Here is a 20,493-nt window from a genome sequence, read left to right on the forward strand (position 1 = left end):
TTGAATGAATTAAAGGGAGGCAAATCTGTAATAAAAAGAACATGCATAAACCGTAGTTGTTTCCCTTGTTTGAACCATGCTAAATCCTTACAAGTTTGGAAAGAATTGGATGAAAAATTTGGACTTTATTGCATAAACACCATTTTCTCAATTCAAGGGGAGGTAATTCTGTACTTCATGGACCAATAATGCTCATTTTTTGTAGGGTTCGTGTCCTCATTGATATAAAGACACTGTGCAAATTTGGAAAGGATCGGACAAAAAATGTGGAAGATTTTTGAAAGTTTTCACAAAATATGCAAAAACGAATAAACATGCAAAGTTCAACGAGCTCCTGCGGCCATGTTTTTTGACGAATCAAATTTCTTTGAACAACTTTTTCAGGGGAGCCCTCAAAGGTCATCCCTGTGAAATATTTTGAAAATCTGATGAGCGGTTTCTGACAAGAAGATTTTTTAAGGTTTTTACCATATATGGTTATGGCGGCCATCTTGGTTATGCGATCAAATTTTTTTTAACAATTCTTTTGTCCCATGACCTAGGGATGCTCCACATGAAATTTAGTTGAAATTGGCTCAATGGTTTAGTAGAAGAAGATGTTTACAAATTGTTTACGGACGGACGGACGGACGGACGGACGCCGGACGCTGAGTGATCACAATAGCTCACCTCGAGCTATCGCTCAGGTGAGCTAAAAAGTGGAGGGGTGGGGTTGTGGTGGAGGGGACTCTCTGGATATGAAAAGCTCAATAAAACAGCGCTTAAATGATTCAGGATTCTGAATGGAGAGGTAATGTCTTACATGAAGCACACAACTCTGATGAGGGTGTCTGTGTTCATACGTAAAAGCTTTTCTTCCTTCTGGGATGTGGCCACATCTAGAAACAAAGAAAACATTACAAAAGGGCGAGGACATTATGGGTTTAAAATACTTTATTAGATACATTCATACTTGTTTTCCATGTAAAGCAACCATAACAAATAGTTTTAAGTTACAAACCTGTAAAAGAACATTTTTCTGTTTTTGTTGGCTACATAATCTTTGAAAGACCAATCAAATGACTTTATTTGGTTTAAATATCATCCAATTGTTATAATGATACCATATCCAATACCAGTAAACAAAAAACTGTCGGAGACAGGTGATGCTCCCCAAAGTTGTTTTTTTGTCACAATATTGCACTATATATTCAGATAAAAGGAACGTCTTGAGGGCACAGTAGTTGAGGGGACAAGTATTTTTTTAAAGCAAATTTCAAAGGGCCATAACTCTGTGAAAAATCATCCGACCAACACCCGCTGATAATATGCACATCTCCTCTTGGTAGTGAAGCTTCCCATAAAGTTTCATTGAATTCCGATCATTAGTTGCTGAGAAATAGCCCGGACAAGAATTGCACTAAATGTACAGTTAATGGAAAACTTCAAAGGGTCATAACTCTGTGAAAAATCATCTGACCAGAACCCGCTGATAATATGCACATCTCCTCTTGGTAGTGAAGCTTCCCATAAAGTTTCATTGAATTCCGGTCATTAGTTGCTGAGAAATAGCCCGGACAAAAATTGTGCATGGACGGACACACGGACGCACAGATGGAAGGACGGACGAACAGACGAAGCGACGACTATATGCTCCTCCCAAAATAAATTTTGGAGGAGCATAATAGAGTAAATAATATGGAAATGCATTTCAGTTCTATCTATACAGTTAAAAATTAATTGGTAACGTATCAACATTTCCTGTTATTAGATCTCACTTTTATTATGCCCCCCTTCGAAGAAGAGGGGGTATATTGCTTTGCTCATGTCGGTCGGTCTGTCGGTCCGTCCACCAGGTGGTTGTCAAACGATAACTCAAGAACGCTTAGTCCTAGGATCATGAAACTTTATAGGTACATTGATCATGACTCGCAGATGACCCCTATTGATTTTGAGGTCACTAGGTCAAGGTCACGGTGACCCGAAATAGTAAAATGGTTTTTGAATGATAACTCAAGAACGCATATGCCTAGGATCATGAAACTTCATGGGTAGATTGATCATGACTCGCAGATGACCCCTATTGATTTTGAGGTCACTAGGTCAAAGGTCAAGGTCACGGTGACCCGAAATAGTAAAATGGTTTCCGGATGATAACTCAAGAATGCATACGCCTAGGATCATGAAACTTCATGGGTAGATTGATCATGACTCGCAGATGACCCCTATTGATTTTGAGGTCACTAGGTCAAAGGTCAAGGTCACGGTGACCCGAAATAGTAAAATGATTTTCGGTTGATAACCTCAAGAACGCTTTTGCCTTAAGGATCATGACACTTCATATGTACATTGATCATGACTCACAGATGACCCCTATTGATTTTCAGGTCACTAGGTCAAAGGTCAAGGTCACAGTGACAAAAAAGGTATTCACACAATGGCTGCCACTACAACGGACAGCCCATATGGGGGGCATGCATGTTTTACAAACAGCCCTTGTTCACAATGCTACACTCCCATAGGCCATCATGACATAAAATTACTGTCAGACCCAGCGGGAAAAAAATTACAGTCCACAAAATACTGTTAGCAATTACATGCTGAATAGTAAACAATTATAATGTCCCATTCCCGCATGCACAGCACGCATTTTTGCATTTCCATTGTAAACAAACGACCAAATCTGACGTAAATTTAAAACAAGATATGTGTTTGTCAGAAACACTATGTCCCCTTTTGCGCCGCTTTGAAGCTATATATTTGACCTTTGACCTTGAAGGATGACCTTGACCTTTCACCACTCAAAATGTGCTGCTGAATGAGATACATATGCATGCCAAATATCAAGTTGCTATCTTCAATATTGCAAAAGTTATTGCAAATGTTAAAGTTGGCGCAAACCAACAGACCAACCAACTAACAGACAGGGCAAAAACAATATGTCCCCCACTATAGTGGTGGGGGACATAAAAAAAAATGTCTTATCAAGATCCAGTGAGTTAAACGCAGCGCACATTATTCATGTTTGAATAGTTTTTTCGGTATAATAAAATAAATATTACATGTCTGACAGGGTGACAGTAAATTTGTCAACTTTTGGAAAAATACCGTTAACCTCACCTTGGCATCGGTTGACAGTATTTCCTAAAGTGACAATTTTACAGACCTGATAAATTTATATACTGCAATATTGTTTAAAGAATTTTCAAACTCATAATTACTAACCTTATAATTTGCATTTCATTTCTATCACTTCTTATATAAAACAACCAAATTAAGTACTTTAAGAAGCTGGTAACAATGAACAAGACAAGTGTCCATATGATACAGATGCCCCCACATTTGATTTTTGACCTTTGAGGTAGGGAGAGGGGTGTGTTACATGAGATACAGGATGATGTTTTCATTTTCGCCAAGTTCTTTTAAAATCCAACATTATATGTAACAAGGGGCAAAATTGTCACAAAACCAGGTTATCAATTTGAAAAAAAAGTCTGAGAAAGGGAGACAATTCAAAATGTGCATTGTTACCCCCCTTGTGTCAAATTCAATCTATTTTTAGTCATGGCAACCTTGACCTTGGAGATACCGACGTAATTTTTTCTCATGACACACTCCAATGATTGTGAACAAATGTATCTAGTAATCTCACAATGAATGACATAATTATGGCCCGGACAAGCTTGTTCCTCCTGCCCGCCCGCCGACATTCGCCAATCTAATAACCAGTTCATTCCTTCGGAAAACCTGGTTAAAAATGTCATGGCTGCAACAAGAATCTGTGGACAGACATCTAGACAGTGAGACTTAGACACAGACAGACAGTGCACCTTCTTTATGGATCCTTCTTCAAATGGGGGCATAAAAACCATTATGTACATTTTGTTTTAATTAATGAAACTTGCTGGCTTTAAATACACAACATTATTGTTGTTTAGCCACTGAATAAATGTCCTGGTCCCAAATGCAGCATATAAAAATATAGTTTGCTTTTAAATTTCCAAAATATTGTCAGATCACATAGAATAGAAAAAAATTGTCATGTTCATTGTTTAAATCAGCCAAAAAAACACTCTTTGTTGTATCAATATATTGCAAAACATATTAATAAACTGAAATAAACACCTACTTCTGACAGGAGTGGGGGGCAAAGCGACATTTTCCACCAGAGATCGTTGCCGAGAAGTTGACCTTGACATCTGCCGTGAAGCAGATGACATTTCAGCTACAGCTGTGCTTCGTAACCCATGGCTACGCCTCTTTCTAAGTTTCCGCTTTGCTATTGTAGGCTGTGAATGCACTTTCTGTTGGTTTTCACATTCTTTACGCAGATGTACACCTTGAAAACAAAGAAATAATTTGAAAGAGAGCTTAATTTGTATTACTTCATCAATAAGAGGGCCTGAAAGGCCCTTAGTAGCTTACCTGAGATACAAAGGAACTTACGTGTTCTGTGCAGCCCAAGATATAATTAGAATAAATGATCTAAGTTCATAAAGAGTGAACTATTAATGTAACCTTAAGAGTGCTAAAAAGGTTTTACTATAGCCATATAAGGATAAATTCCCCGCCCCCCTGGCCGTCATGTTTTTTCTACAGACAGGAACAACTTTCGATCACATCCAAGATATTAGATCAAATGGTCTGACCAAGTTTTATAAAGATTGAACAATAAATGAGACTTTAAGAGTGTTAACATGTTTTTACAAAAGCCATATAAAGAAAAATGCCGCGCCCCTGGTGGCCATGTTTTTCAACCAACCAGACCCATTTTCCATCACATCCAAGATATCATAAAAATAAATGTTTTGACCAAGTTTTATGAAGATTAAACAATGAATGTGACAAGTTTCTACTGTAGCCATATAAGGAACAAGATATGTGTTCGTCAGAAACACAATGCCCCCTATTGCGCCGCTTTGAAATTATTTTTTTTATTTGTGTTTGACCTTTGACCTGAAAGGATTACCTTGACCTTGAACTTCAACCACTCAAAATGTGCAGCTTCATGAGATAGCCGCTTTGATTTTTTTGTTATTATTATTATTTTTAACTTTGACCTTGAAAGATGACCTTGACCTTGAACTTCCACCACTCACAATGTGCAGCTTCATGAGAACACCCCTTTGAATTTTTGTTATTTATTCTTTTACCTTTGACATTGAAGGATGACCTTGACCTTGAACTTCCCTCACTCAAAATGTTCAGCTCCATGAGATACACATGCGTGCCAAATATCAAGTTGCTATCTTCAATATTGAAAAAGTTATGGCCAATGTTAAAGTTTTCGGATGGAAAGACAGACGCCATATATTAGACATTTGACCTTGAAGGATGACCTTGACCTTCACCTTTCACCACTCAAAAAGTGCAGCTCCGTCAGATGCACAGGCATGCCAAATATCAAGCTTCTATCTTCAATAATGCAAAAGTTATGGCCAACGTTAGAGTTTTTTTCGGACGGACGGACAGACTGACATACACACACAGTATTACACACATACTGACTGACGGACAGTTCAACTGCTATATGCCACCCTACCGGGGGCATTAAAATGTCCCGCCCCTGGTGACAATGTTTTTCAACCAACCAGAACCATTTTCAAACTCATCCAAGATATCATTAGAACAAATGTTCTGACCAAGTTTTATGAAGATTTGACAATAAATGTGGCCTCTAGAGGGAAAAATGCCCAGCTCTCTGGTGGCCACGTTTTTCAAGCAACCGGAACCACATTCAAACTTATCCAAGATATCATTGGGACAACTCTTTTGACCAAGTTTCATGATGATCAGACACTAAATGTGGCTTCTAGAGTGTTGACCAGGTTTTACTATAGCCATATGTGGAAAAATGCCCCAACCCATAGAGGCCACGTTTTGCAACCAGCAGGAACCATTTTCGTATTTGTCGAATATATCATTTGGACAAATCTTCTTACCAAGTTTTATGAAGATTATATAACAAGGGCTGTTTGTAAAACATGCAGGCCCCCCATATGAGCTGTCAGTTGTACTGGCAGTCATTGTGTTAATAAGTTTTTTGTCATTGACCTTGACCTTTGACCTAGTGACTTGAAAATCAATAGGTGTCATCAGCCAGTCGTGATTGATGTACCTATGAAGTTTCATGATCCTAGGCCTTGTTATTCTTGAGTCATCATCAGGAAACCATTTTACTGTTTCGAGTCACTGTGACCTTGACCTTTGACCTAGTGACCTGAAAATTAATAGGGGTCATCTGCCAGTGATGATCAATGTATCTATGAAGTTTCATGATTCTAGGTGCACACATTCTTGATTTATCATCCTGAAACCATTTTACTATTTCTAGTCACTGTGACCTTGATCTTTGACCTAGTGACCTGAAAATCATAAGGGTTCATCTGCCAGTCATGATCAATGTTCCCATAAAGTTTCATAATCCTAGGCGTAAGCATTTTTGAGTTATCATCCTGAAACCATTTTACTATTTCTAGTCACTGTGACCTTGACCTTTGACCTAGTGACCTGAAAATCAATAGGGGTCATCTGCCAGTCATGATCAATGTACCTATGAAGTTTTATGATTCTAGGCGTAAGCATTCTTGAGTTATAATCCGGAAAACATTTTACTGTTTAGAATCACTGTGACCTTGACCTTTGACCTAGTGACCTCAAAATCAATAGGGGTCATCTGCTAGTCATGATCAATGTACCTATGAAGTTTCATGATCCTAGGCCTAAGCATTCTTGAGTTATCATCCGGAAACCATTTTACTATTTCGAGTCACTGTGACCTTGACCTTTGACCTAGTGACCTGAAAATCAATAGGGGTAATCTGCCAGTCATGATAAATCTATGTATGAAGTTTCATGATCCTAGGCCTAAGCGTTCTTGAGTTATCATCCTGAAACCATCTGGTGGACGGAAACCATCTGGTGGACGGACCGACAGACGGACGGACCGACTGACATGAGCAAAACAATATTCCCCCTCTTCTTCGAAGGGGGGCATAATAAATGTGGCCTCTTGAGTGTTAACAAGGTTTAACAAAACTAGCCATTATAGAAATATAAGGAAAAATGCCCTGCCCTCTGGCGTCCATGTTTTTCAAGCAACCAGAACCATTTTCAAACTCATCCAAAATATCATTGGGACAAATCTTTTTACCAAGTTTCATAGTGATTGGACAGTAAATGTGGCCTCTAGAGTGTTAGCAATGTTTTACTTTAGCCATATACGATAAAATGCTCACCCCATAGCGGCCAAGTTTTTCAACCAACCAGAACCATTTTCGTACTCGTGCAATATATAATTAGTACAAATATTCTGACCAAATTTCATGAAGATTGGACAATACATGTGGCCTCTAGAGTGATTACAAGGTTTTAGTATAGCCATATATAGCCATATAAGGAAAAATGCTCCGCCCCTTGGCAGCAATGTTTTTCAAATTTCCAGAACCATTTTAAAACTCATCCAAGATTATTTGGGACAAATCTTCTGATCAAACGTCATGATGATCGGACAAAAAATGTGGCTACTAGAGTGTTAACAAGGCAAATGCTGATGCCGCACAACAGACAAAAGTTGATCACAAAAGCTCACCATGAGCACATTGTGCTAAGGTGAGCTAAAAATAAAGTGAAGTATGCATTTTCATCTTTTGAATAAACAAGAGCTGTCACCATAGGATGACATATGCCCCCTATAAACGCTTTGATAGAAGTTATGAGCATTTTTCGAAACCTAAACACAGATTTTGAAACCTAAACGCGGACCCTAAGTTCAAGGTCAAGGTCACAGGGGTCAAAATTTGTGTACGTATGGAAAGGCCTTGTCGATATACACATGCATACCAAATATGAAGATTATATCTAAAAGGACATAAAAGTTATGAGCATTTTTTGAAACCTCAACGCAGATTTCGAAACCTAAATGCGGACGCTAAGTTCAAGGTCACAGGGGTCAAAATTTGTGTGCGTATGGTAAGGCCTTGTCAATATACACATGCATACCAAATATGAAGGTTCTATCTCAATGAACATAGAAGTCATGAGCATTTTTAGAATCCGAAATGCAGATTTCGAAACCTAAATGCGGACCCTAAGTTCAAGGTCAAGGTCACAGAGGTCAAAAATTTTGTGCTTATGGAAAGGCCTTGTTCATATACACATGCATACTAAATATGAAGGTTATATCTCAAGGGACATAGATGTTATGAGCATTTTGAGAAATCTAAAGGCAAAAAGTGACGGAAGGACAGACAGACAGACGGACGGTCCGATCACTATATGCCCTCCTTCGAGTGCATTAACAAAATTATTCTCTGTTAAAGGCAAACATATCATTTTTGCTTAAATAGTGTAATGACTATAAAGCTAATAATATTCTACATATTTTTATGTTCTTTTATTAAGATATGGCAGTTGTTCATCATAATTACCATCAGCATATCATACATCAGCAAATCGGTACAAATTTCATGAGAACCTCATTTAATTATTTAATTATAAAACAATGTTTGCCAAAATAATTAAGTTAATAACACAATACTTGAAAATGTCAAACCACAATTATGGTATACAGCACTATCTTTCAAATATACCATCTTAGCTTCAGTGAGTGATTTTTGTTTTCTTAAATTATGAAAGGATTGTATCCAAGGATTCATTCTCTATGACAAATATAGTTAAATATAGTTAGCTATTTGTGAATGTCCGAATTACTACAATTGAAATCAGAAATCACAAAATACCAAACAAAAACCATAATTTACTCTAACAAGAGGGCCATCAGGCCCTAAGGCGCTCACCTGAAAGCCAAAGGAACTAGACTATTCTGAAAAAAAATGCAAGATCATTTTGGACCAAAAATGTGACTTTTTACATGTTTTTTTTAATATTTGATTTTGTGACCTAGTTTTTGAGCTCATATGACCCAGCTTTAATTTCTGGCAAAATTTCATTGGGACAAATGTTCTGACCAAGTTTCATGAAGATTGGCCAATAAATATGGCTAATATAGTGTCAACAAGTTTTCACTAAAGCCATATAAGGACAACTGACCCCCCCCCCCCTGGCGGCCATGTTTTTCAACAAACCATAACCATTGTCAAACTCACTCAAGCTATTGTCAGAAAAAATGTTCAGATCAAGTTTCATAACGATTGGATAATAAATGTGACTTCTAGAGTGTTAACAAGGCTTTGTAGTAAATAGCCATTTAAGGAAAAATGCCACGACCCCTTGCGGCAATGTTTTTTAACTGATCTCAACCATTTTTGAACCTAGCCCAGATATTATTAGTTCAAATATTCTGACCAAGTTTCATGAGCATTGGACCACAAATGTGACTTCTAGAGTGTTAACAAGGTTTTACCATACAGTAAAGCCATATAAGGAAAACTGCCACGACCCATGGCGGCCATGTTTTTAATTCAACTGGAACCATTTTCGAACTCATTCAAGATATTATTGAGACACATGTTTTGACCAAGTTTCATGAACATTGGACTAAAAATGTGACTTCTAGAGTGTTAACAAGGTTTTACTATAGCCATATAAGGAAAACTGCCACCCCCCCTGGCGGCCATGTTTTTCAACCAAGCGAAACCATTTTTGAACTCGTCCAAGATATTATTGGCACACATGTTCTGACAAAGTTTCATGAAGATTGGACTAAAAATGTGACTTCTAGAGTGTTAACAAGGTTTTACTAAAGCCATATAAGGAAAACTGCCACGCCCCCTGGCGGCCATGTTTTTCAACCAACCGGAACCATTTTCCAACTCGTCCAAGATATTATTGGGACACATGTTCTGAAAAAGTTTCATGAAGATTGGAAAATAAATGTGACTTCTAGAGTGTTAACAAGGTTTTACTATATCAAACTGCCACGCCCCCTGGCAGCCATGTTTTTAATCAACCGGAACCATTTTCGAACTCGTCCAAGATATTATTGGGACAAATGTTCTGAATAAGTTTCATGGAGATTGGACAATAAATGTGGCCTCTGGAGAGTTAACAAGGTAAATGTTGACAACGCACGAGGGACAAAAGGCCATCACAATAGCTCACCATGAGCACGTTGTGCTCAGCTGAGCTAAAAAGTAAATCATGAAATATATTGTAAGTGCATAACTAGACCATTAAAATTGCAAATCAGATAATGACAAGAATAATTTGTGTCTTGTTCTGAGAAAACTGGGCTAAATTCATGTGCGTAAAGTGTTGTCCCAGATTAGCCTGTGCAGTCCGCACAGGCTAATCAGGGACGACACTTCGCGCTTTTATGGTATTTTTAGTTTCAAGGAAGTCCCTCCTTGCGAAAATCAAGTTTAGGCTGAAAGTGTCGTCCCTGATTAGCCTGTGCGGACTGCACAGGCTAATCTGGGACGACATTTTACACACATGCATTATGCCCAGCTTTCTCAGAACAAGACACATGTAATCTTTTTTATTATACTATTCTCTTTCTGGGAAAGATAAATGGAATAATGCATGCGCGTAAAGTGTCAACCAAGATTAGCACACACTAATCCAGGCTGACACTTTCAGCCTAAACTGTTTTTTTGTTAAGAATAGACTTCCTTTAAATGAACAAATTTCATTAAAGCCAAAAAAGTCATCCCTAATAATTCTGTATAGACTGCAAAGGCTTATCAGGGATGACACTTTATGCACATGCATTAAGCCCTGTTTTCCAAGACCACAGCTCACATGTCTATGTTGCACTCACCTAGACACTGGAAGTAGTCCATCACCCCCTGCATGCTGTTGCGCTCTATCATGTCTGCAGAATCAAACATAACAGCCACGATTAAAACGAAGGTACATGCCAGAGAAATCGCTTTTGGAAGAAACCGTTGACAGTAGTCCTTATAATCACAATCCAAGAAAGGTAAGGTCTATGATTCCCCTGGCATAGTACATGTTCACAATTAAATCTGGTGTCCCATTTCAAGATAATTATAGTAGATTTAAGATTTATGAGTGAATAAGAATCTTTTTCTTTCAAAAACCCGGCTAAATGCCACCATGGTTATTTAAAACATTTGTAAACATTAATTTGTCATATAACATAAATTCCTCAGACATCATTCATTTTTTAGTATTTTTTATATAAATGAATGGTCCACATTTATGTAGCACAAACTTTGCTCATTCTCTTGCATTTATACAGAACCAATATGATAATATTAATGAAAATCTTAGCAGCATATGAGAACCCAAGCCAATCTAAGGAATTTCTACATCCAGCTACATGTCTGGGAGTTGACAGCAAGTGCCTTCAGAGCCAATATGGCATTATCAGCCTAATTGATTTACAGCCTGAACATTCTCCAGTTTGAAATTCACATTCACCATAATGGCAAACTTGCCTTAATACGCACAAATCCCAAAGAGAATCACTCATTTTCTCTTCCATTTTAAGCAGCACAAACAAATCCTAATGAAATGCTTAATGAAATAACAACAACAAATCTATATTCCATGGCAACTAATTTAAACGCAGTCTCATACAAAATCTATATTTAACTCATGTTCCATCACATTATTATTCTATACATCTAATTCCACATCAATATTTTTCCAAAATTGCTACATTTTCCATAAAAAATATTAACACTTCACTTAATTGTTCTCTTAAGGCGTGTAAAAAGCCTGCATGATTTTAATTACCTTTTACATTGTCCATAGAACAGAACCTTCATAATTTACATCAAACATTTAGGAGTCATTTTATATTAATTCCATTGTTTTCTATAGAATATAATTATGTCAGTTTAATGTAAGTTCACATACTAATAGCCAGTTTATACTGGCGTTATAAGGCTTTGCTGACAAAATATTTTCAAGTTGAGTTTTTTTTCTCAAAGTTTGCTTTATTTCATCTAAAAATAATTTAAAACAGGGTGTCCCCCAGGAAACTGTTAACAGATGTCGGGCCGCTTGAGGTTGGGCTTGAGAGAGTGACCCCATAGTATAAGAACATTTTAGATTTAAGGTAGCGCACCCCTAATGATTTCCCGCGATTTTTATCATTGCCGATCTTCAATGATCGGTTATTTCCGAGAGATGCATTTTATTTTTTTCAAGCTTTGAATTTTGATATATGTTTACATAATCCCTTTAGAATACATTATTTTCACAATAAATATTGACTTTGATCCAAATATCATCTGAAAAAATACGATTTCGCGATTTCTTCAAAGTTCAACGAGCCGTTTACCTGTTTACTTATGGATAACTAATCTAAGCTTGCACAAATGTGAAGTTGTCGTGGCCGAGTGGTTAAGGCGATGGACTACAAATCTTTTGGGATCTTACCGCACAGGTTCGAATCCTGCCAATATCGCATACTTTTTACGACGCATTTTATTTCTTTTCTACCGTAATTTGATATAATATAGCATATAAGCTATGTTTATTGTTAAATATGTTAAATTTTTTATGCACATCCTTCAATTTTCAAAAATTGAAACAACTTTATGGCTAAATTGGGTGATTTACTGCTGAAAATGCGAATGATGCATGTTGCATTTTTATTTTTATTTCAAAAAGTAGACGGTAAATCTGTCTATTTCTTGGTATTTTTGCTGTATATAGTGTTTTTATAAAAACTACGTTTCAAATATAACTTAAATGATACTATTATTAATTTTATGACACTTTGTTTTTAACTGACCCAATTTTTACTTGGCTGAAATCACTTACATTTCATGGCGCTCTTCCATAGATAAAAAATTGTAATAAAGTAAATATCTTTAAAAGAATACTGATTTCATCTTGTTTAAACTTTAAACACCTTTACTGCATCTGTACACACCAACTGCATGCCCATATTTGGAAATTTGAATGAATTATGGAACTTTTATATACCCCAGGGGTGAAAAAAAACTGGAGAAAAGCCAAGGGTGGGGGTGGTTTTAAACAATCGGTATATTTTTTTAAAAAGCATGGAAAGCCTACCTACAAATTTGCATGTAGTTTAGTAAAATGATGCTGATTAAGAAAATAATTAATTAGATTATATTTGGATATGTGCCCATTAGGGGTGCGCTACCTTAAGGACCTAAATGGTGTTATTTAAGGTAAAATTAAATGTGAATGTTTTTCTTTGTTGCAAAAGCAACATTTAAACAATAAACAAATGATGCAACTTATTTATTGGTTTTCAGATAATCTGATCTTAAATAAATTTTCAACAAGTGCTGTTTGTAAAACATGCATGCCCCCCATATGGGCTGTCCGTTGTAGTGGCAGCCATTGTGTGAATACGATTTTTGTCACTGTGACCTTGACCTTTGACCTAGTGACCTGAAAATCAATAGGGGTCATCTGCGGGTCACGATCAATGTACCTATGAAGTGTCATGATCCTAGGCAAAAGCGTTCTTGAGTTATCATCCGAAAATCATTTTACTATTTCGGGTCACCGTGACCTTGACCTTTGACCTTGTGACCTCAAAATCAATAGGGGTAATCTGCAAGTCATGATCAATCTACCAATGAAGTTTCATGATCCTAGGCGTATGCGTTCTTGAGTTATCATCCAAAAACCATTTTACTATTTCGGGTAACCGTGACCTTGACCTTTGACCTAGTGACCACAAAATCAATAGGGGTCATCTGCGAGTCATGATCAATCTACCCATGAAGTTTCATTATCCTAGGCGTATGCGTTCTTGAGTTATCATCCTGAAACCATTTTACTATTTCGGGTCACCGTGACCTTGACCTTTGACCTAGTGACCTCAAAATCAATAGGGGTCATCTGCAAGTCATAATCAATCTACCCATGAAGTTTCATGATCCTAGGCGTATGCGTTCTTGAGTTATCATTCAAAAACCATTTTACTATTTCTGGCCACCGTGACCTTGACCTTTGACCTAGTGACCTCAAAATCAATAGGGGTCATCTGCGAGTCATGATCAATGTACCTATGAAGTTTCATGATCCTAGGCCAAAGCGTTCTTGAGTTATCGTCTGACAACCACCTGGTGGACGGACAGACCGACATGAGCAAAGCAATATATCCCCTCTTCTTCGAAGGGGGGCATAAATATCCGTTTGTCAGCTTCTAGGCATGGCAAATTCGAGTTGGACTATGATGTATGGAAATTCCTTTGTTTTTTTAGTTTGTCGCATTAGCGGCCGACTAAATTTACAGAGCATATTTTGCACATCAGTATGTGCAAGAAGCCTTAGCTACGGTAAGAACCGAAACTCACTATGCTAGGAGCGATAACTAGAGTTGTAACTGTATGGTTCGATGCATCAAAAAACCGGTTAAACTCAGCTGATTCAATTTCGATACCAATACAGCCCATTTCGATTCACTGCAATCCCGATTGATCCACATTTTAAACCTAACTTTCCAAATCCGTCGTCTAAACTTTCTTGTCATTTGTAATATGCCAGTAAAATGGCTTCTTCAACCACGCTGAAAGACACACCGTCAAAATTTATCTCATTTGTTTCCTCAATACATATGGTTTGTTTACTAAACTGTGTGTATTCTGTTAAAAAGTCAACTGGAAGTTGTTTATATACTTACATGTTTTTGTTGTTGTTGTTTCTGTTAAACACATGTGATACATTGTGCATTTGATGTTATTTAAGAATAACTCTACAGGAAGTTTTGTTCAATAAATTTGTTACTATAAAACAATGTTGCGTTTTAAAATTGTATTAAAAAAATTAAACCCTTTAATTGTACAATATAATAAGTTAATAACAAATATATTAATTCATGCCCTGACAAACCAAACATGAAAAAGTTTGTAAAATAAGCAGCAAATGGTTTAATATGAATCGATTCGAAAATAACTGAATCGGACCATTTGGTATAGAAATCGAATCCAATGATGGGTGAATCATTACAGCGTTAGAGTGTAAGCAATGTTTTACTTTAGCCATATAAGATAAAAATGCCTCGCCTCATAGCGGCCAAGTTTTTCAACCAACCAGAACCATTTTCGTAATCGTGCAATATATAATTGGGACAAATATTCTGACCAAATTTCATGAAGATTGGACAATACATGTGGCCTCTAGAGTGTTAACAAGATTTTACTATAGCCATATAATGAAAAATGCCCCGCCCCTTGGCAGCCATGTTTTTTAAGCAAACGCTACCATTTTCTAACTTATCCAAGATATCATTGGGACAAATCTTCTGACAAAGTTTCATGAAGATCGAAAAAAAAATGTGGCCTCTAGAGTGTTAACAAAATTTTACCATAGCCATATAAGGAAAAATGCCCCGCCCCCTGGCGACCATGTTTTTCAACCAACCGGCATCATTTTCAAACTTGTCCAAGGTATTATTGGGATGAATCTTCTGACCAAGTTTCATGAAGATAGGACAATACATGTGGCCTCTAGAGTGTTAACAAGATTTTACTTAAGCCATATAAGGAAAAATGCCCCGCCCCTTGGCAGCCATGTTTTTCAAGCAATGGTTATCATTTTTTAACTCATACAAGATATCATTGGGACAAATCTTCTGAGCAAGTTTCATGAATATCGGAAAATAAATGTTGCCTCTAGAGTGTTAACAAGGTTTTACTATAACCATATAAGGAAAAATGCCCCGCCCCCAGGCGGCCATGTTTTTCAACCAACCGGCATCATTTTCAAACTTGGCCAAGATATTATTGGGATGAATCTTCTGACCAAGTTTCATGAAGATCAGACAATAAATGTGGCCTCTAGAGTGTTAACAAGATTTTACTATAGCCATATATTGCCATATGAGGAAAAATGCCCCGCCTCTTGGCAGCCATGTTTTTCAAGCAAACGTTACCATTTTCGAACTCATCCAAGATATCATTGAGACCAATCTTCTGACCAAATTTCATGAAGATTGGACAATAAATGTGGCCTCTAGAGAGTTAACAAGGCAAATGTTGACGCCGCTCACCGCACAACAGATGACAAAAAAAGGCGATCACAAAAGCTCACCGTCTGTTGTGCTCAGGTGAGCTAAAAACAAAAATGCTCAAAGCAAATTAATCAGAAAAAAAATTAGATTTGAAAGGTGAGATAAACAAAAGCACCGCATAACGGGTGCCATGATCTGCTGCGAAAGCTTGTCAGAATTTTTTTTTTTTTAGAGGTCACATTGACCTTGACCTTTGACCTAGTGACCCAAAATGGGTTTGGCGTGTAGAACTCATCAAGGTGCATCTACATTTGAAGTTTCAAAGTTGTAGGCAGAACCACTTTGATTTTATAGCCAATGTAAAAGTTTAAGCACGATGCCGGCGGACGACGAGCAGACTATGACAATACCTCCGGTTTTCTCTGAAAACAGCCTCGATAAAAAATCAAGTTGGTTAAACATTTAATTAATACTGAAAATTTATAAACTTCATGTGTTCTGGGTTTTCTCAGTTTCAATTAAAATAGATTTAAGCAGCAAGTATCTGTGGCTTATTTGTAATGCATTGCATGAAATATTATAAGCTCAGTTGAATTATCCGAAGGGATATTAAAAAATTATAACTCTCTGATTATACTCCTTTAATTGACGTTTCGGCATAATGCCTTTATCAAAACATTGGAAATTATATGTTAACTACATTTTTACGTCTTTTGACTGCACAATTTAAATAACAAAGAAAAATGTTTTTAAACGTCAAATGACGTTGTACATGATGACGTCATAAATGGCGTTATATAAAATGGCGCCAAAAAAATGTAAAAATTCGCCAAAAATGAAATGACGTTAAACACTTACATATTGTATCTTAATCCTATGTTAAATGTGTGCTTTATATATTTAATAAATTGATATTTTACAATAAAATAATCATCATCATATGTAATTATAATCTACCTTAACTTATTATCATAAATTAAATAGGGTAAACTTATTTAATGACTCTTATTATTTCAATCCATATCTATGTATAATATTCAAATGATATTTGATTAAATAATCATATATACTTGCTATTCTATATATCATATACACATTATGGACAAGATAAATTGCATAAAGTACTATTAGTTTTACATCCATTTATGTTGATGATTAATATCAAATGTTTTTCACATATATTTTTTACAAGATAGTTTCCCGTAGCAGGACATCAAGTTGATTTTTTGTATTTAGTCCATTTGGTGATTGCGTTTGAAACTTCTTTATAAATTCCAATTCTTTAATAAGTCTGTAATAATGGGAACTGTCTCTTATTTGTGTTAACACTGATACACCCATATCCTGCACTCTGTGGCCTGCACCATTGAAATGTTCTGAGATTGGTTTCTCTCTTCGTAGTCGCACGCATTTTATATAACGCCATTTATGACGTCATCATGTACAACGTCATTTGACGTTTAAAAACATTTTTCTTTGTTATTTAAATTGTGCAGTCAAAAGACGTAAAAATGTAGTTAACATATAATTTCCAATGTTTTGATAAAGGCATTATGCCGAAACGTCAATTAAAGGAGTGAAATATTATAATTTTTCTACAAATTGCCATTTGACTCCAACGTAATCAGTTGATATCCAGTAACTGAATCAAATAGATTTTGAAATAAAGTATCATTTAGGTCTGCTTATTTCTGTGTATAATTTGAATTCTTTTTGATAGTATGGTCTTCTCTCACAGTTTATCAGTTAACTGTGGTATATCCATGACACATCCGTGGGAAAAACACCACCACCATTAATTGCTTCAGATAACTTCACAGTGAAAAACAAGCACATTTAAACACTGGATTTTATACAAAATAAACTCTAACCTGTAAGCAACACATATTCCCAGCAGAATGCATAGCAAGAATAATTAAGAACTTTTAAGCTCAGAATGTGATACACAAACACAATGTGCCATCATGTAAACCCAGGACATGCACGCACATTACATTATAATGTTATAAGTATGCTGCATCTAATGAAAGGTAACACTATGCAGGTAGTAACTAGATTTTAGCACAATGAATCAATCAATACATTGTTCTGATACTCTGAGGATTTTTCCAAACCAAAGTCTTTCAACTTACGATTGATGCCTACTTTACATAAAGACTGCATTGTTGTTTTAAGACATCATGCCACAATTTAAAGTTAAAAACATAAAATAAAGTGTAATACCTTTCAAATTTCTTTTTTTTATAACTATGGATGACATGCTCCATGCCAATCCTGGGTTTCAACTAACACTTGCCCCATAGAATTGCAGACCAGATCATTTGCTCCCAGCAAATACAGTATCCCAAATACTCGCCCAATCTGGCCCCCTCATTTTCCTGTCTTACTAGTCTTACTGTTTGCCCAAATAGTGTTTGTCTGCTTTCACTATTGTAACAGTCTGCTAAGAGTAATTTAGAAGTTTGGAAAATATTTTTATTAAGATGCAAAACAGTTAAATATGTTTTATTGAGTCATGATGATAATACTTAAAACTGTTTAGTCTGAAATAGCAATTAAAATTATTCTAAGCTTTTCAAGACTTTCTTGGAATGTTTCATATTCCAATGTGTTTTGAGCACTCTTCTTGTCTATGTGTGCCATGACAGCACCTTCAAACACCAGAACTGTTTGCATCCTCCATTTTCCACTGGGCAGTGTCACCTGGGTTTTTGCACATTGGATCAACTTTAGGTAGAAGTATGGTACTTTCTATGCAGCTTGCAATCTTGTTCAGACAATCATCCACAAGGATGGAGGAGGACGCCAGTGTCAGCATTAATTTATAAATAATTTCGCTACCTCTAGTTTTGGACATGTAAATGTGTTTTATTTCGTTGGAACTTTGCAACATCTGACTGGGGAAAAGAGTGTTCTCTTAAGATTGTATCTTATGTAATGATGAAAGGGGAAAAAGGGGACAAAAACAATATTTTGGTTCTGTGTTTTTGCTGAGGTGGGGGGGTGTATCATAAAAGGTACCAACTTCCAATACAAAATATCTCCCAAGTGACCCAATGCAACACCACCTCTGATTGTCACCCCTGCTGAGGCAAATGATGCTGGTAATAAAACCAGTGATTTTATTTATACAATCACACAATCTCAATTACTACCAGACAACTGAAGTACTGCTGGGTGTGGTTGGGATACCCTACCCCATAACCTAATAAATTCAGGCGTATGTTTTGTCGGAACAGTATGATTACCATGTCCTTGCTTTTAAACAATTCTGTATGTCATCTGACAATTGTTCAAGAGGATTACACAAATTTTGCAATTTTCCAAGATGACTATTGAAATAAAAGACATCAGTTTCATTCCTTACACAGGGTTGTCAATTGTCCCAAATTAAAATCCGGAAAATTAGGCCGAGGGGGTCTGGGAGGGCAGGAAATAAAGGGCAATCCCCCCCTCCCTCGAGCCCTCACTAATAGTACTATTTAATAGTCTTTCTTGTTGCTATAATTTCTGGTGAAAACTATGCAAAATATTATAAATCAGACCGTTTGTATAACCACATGTGTATTCATCATTCTATGTTTCTTTATAAAGGATCTCAAACAAAAATTAAATCGACGAAAAATGCTGTATCTGAATACAACAATCTGAACTAGAAATGGCGCGGCAGAGGCCGACGCGTATCCCCACGCCGAATGTTTGACCTAGGTGTGCCCCAGGGTTGGTAATGGGGCCATGCATAGCTGAGATTGACCGTATTGTCATAAGAGAAGTTCATCATCAATTAGAAGTGAATTGGTGTAGAAATGAAGAAGTTATAGTAAAAGGCAATTTTGGGTGGGTGTGACATATGTGGGCAGGGCGCCCCAGGGTTGGTAATTGTGCCATGCATAGTTGAGATTGACCGTATTGTCATAAGAGAGGTTCAGTATCAATTTGAAGTGAATCGGTGTAGAAATGAAGAAATTATAGTAAAAGGCAATTTTGGGTGGGTGTGGTCTATGTGGGCGGGGTGCCCCAGGGTTGGTAATGGGGCCATGCATAGTTGAGATTGACTGTATTGTCATAAGAGAAGTTCAATATCAATTTGAAGTGAATCGGTGTAGAAATGAAGAAATTATAGTAAAGCAATTTTGGGTGGGTGTGGTCTATGTGGGCGGGGCCCCAGGGTTGGTTATGGGGCCATGCATAGTTGAGATTGACCCTAATGTCATAAGAGAAGTTCAGTATCAATTTGAAGTGAATCCGTGTAGAAATGAAAAAATTATAGTAAATGGAATTTTTTGATGGGTGTGGCCTATGTGGGCGGGCGCCCCAGGGTTGGGATTGGGGCCATGCATAGTTGAGATTGACCCTAATGTCATAACAAAAGTTCAGTATCAATTTGAAGTGAATCCGTGTAGAAATGAAAAAATTATAGTAAATGGAAATTTTTGGTGGGTGTGGCCTATGTGGGCGGGGCGCCCCAGGGTTGGGAATGGGGCCATGCATGGTTGAGATTGACCGTATTGTCATAGGTGAGGTCCAGTATCAATTTGAAGTGAAACGGTGTAGAAATAAAGAAGTAAATGTAAAATAACCTAAAACAAGAGTGCCAAACTGTCACAAGATACGCCCGTTCGAAGGTTTTGGACACCATG

General features: G+C 36.8%; 1 protein-coding gene across 2 annotated transcripts in view; it reads right to left on the reverse strand.

Annotated features, from left to right (window-relative positions):
- Window positions 1-20,493, reverse strand: part of LOC127859861 (protein Aster-B-like) — an 86,814-nt gene that overhangs the window by 18,518 nt on the left and 47,803 nt on the right. For both annotated transcript variants that reach the window (XR_008039497.1, XM_052397430.1), the window contains exons 11-13: window positions 10,703-10,756; window positions 4,109-4,318; window positions 803-878 (exon numbers count right to left, since the gene is read on the reverse strand). Coding sequence is in view for 1 of the 2 variants with exons in the window: in XM_052397430.1 (XP_052253390.1) it covers window positions 803-878; window positions 4,109-4,318; window positions 10,703-10,756 (340 nt within the window). In the remaining variant the exon portion in view is untranslated. The remainder of the gene's footprint in view (window positions 1-802; window positions 879-4,108; window positions 4,319-10,702; window positions 10,757-20,493) is intronic.

The sequence above is a fragment of the Dreissena polymorpha genome, chromosome 15 (genome assembly GCF_020536995.1).
Source record: "Dreissena polymorpha isolate Duluth1 chromosome 15, UMN_Dpol_1.0, whole genome shotgun sequence".
In the NCBI taxonomy this organism is placed as follows: Eukaryota; Metazoa; Mollusca; class Bivalvia; order Myida; family Dreissenidae; genus Dreissena; species Dreissena polymorpha.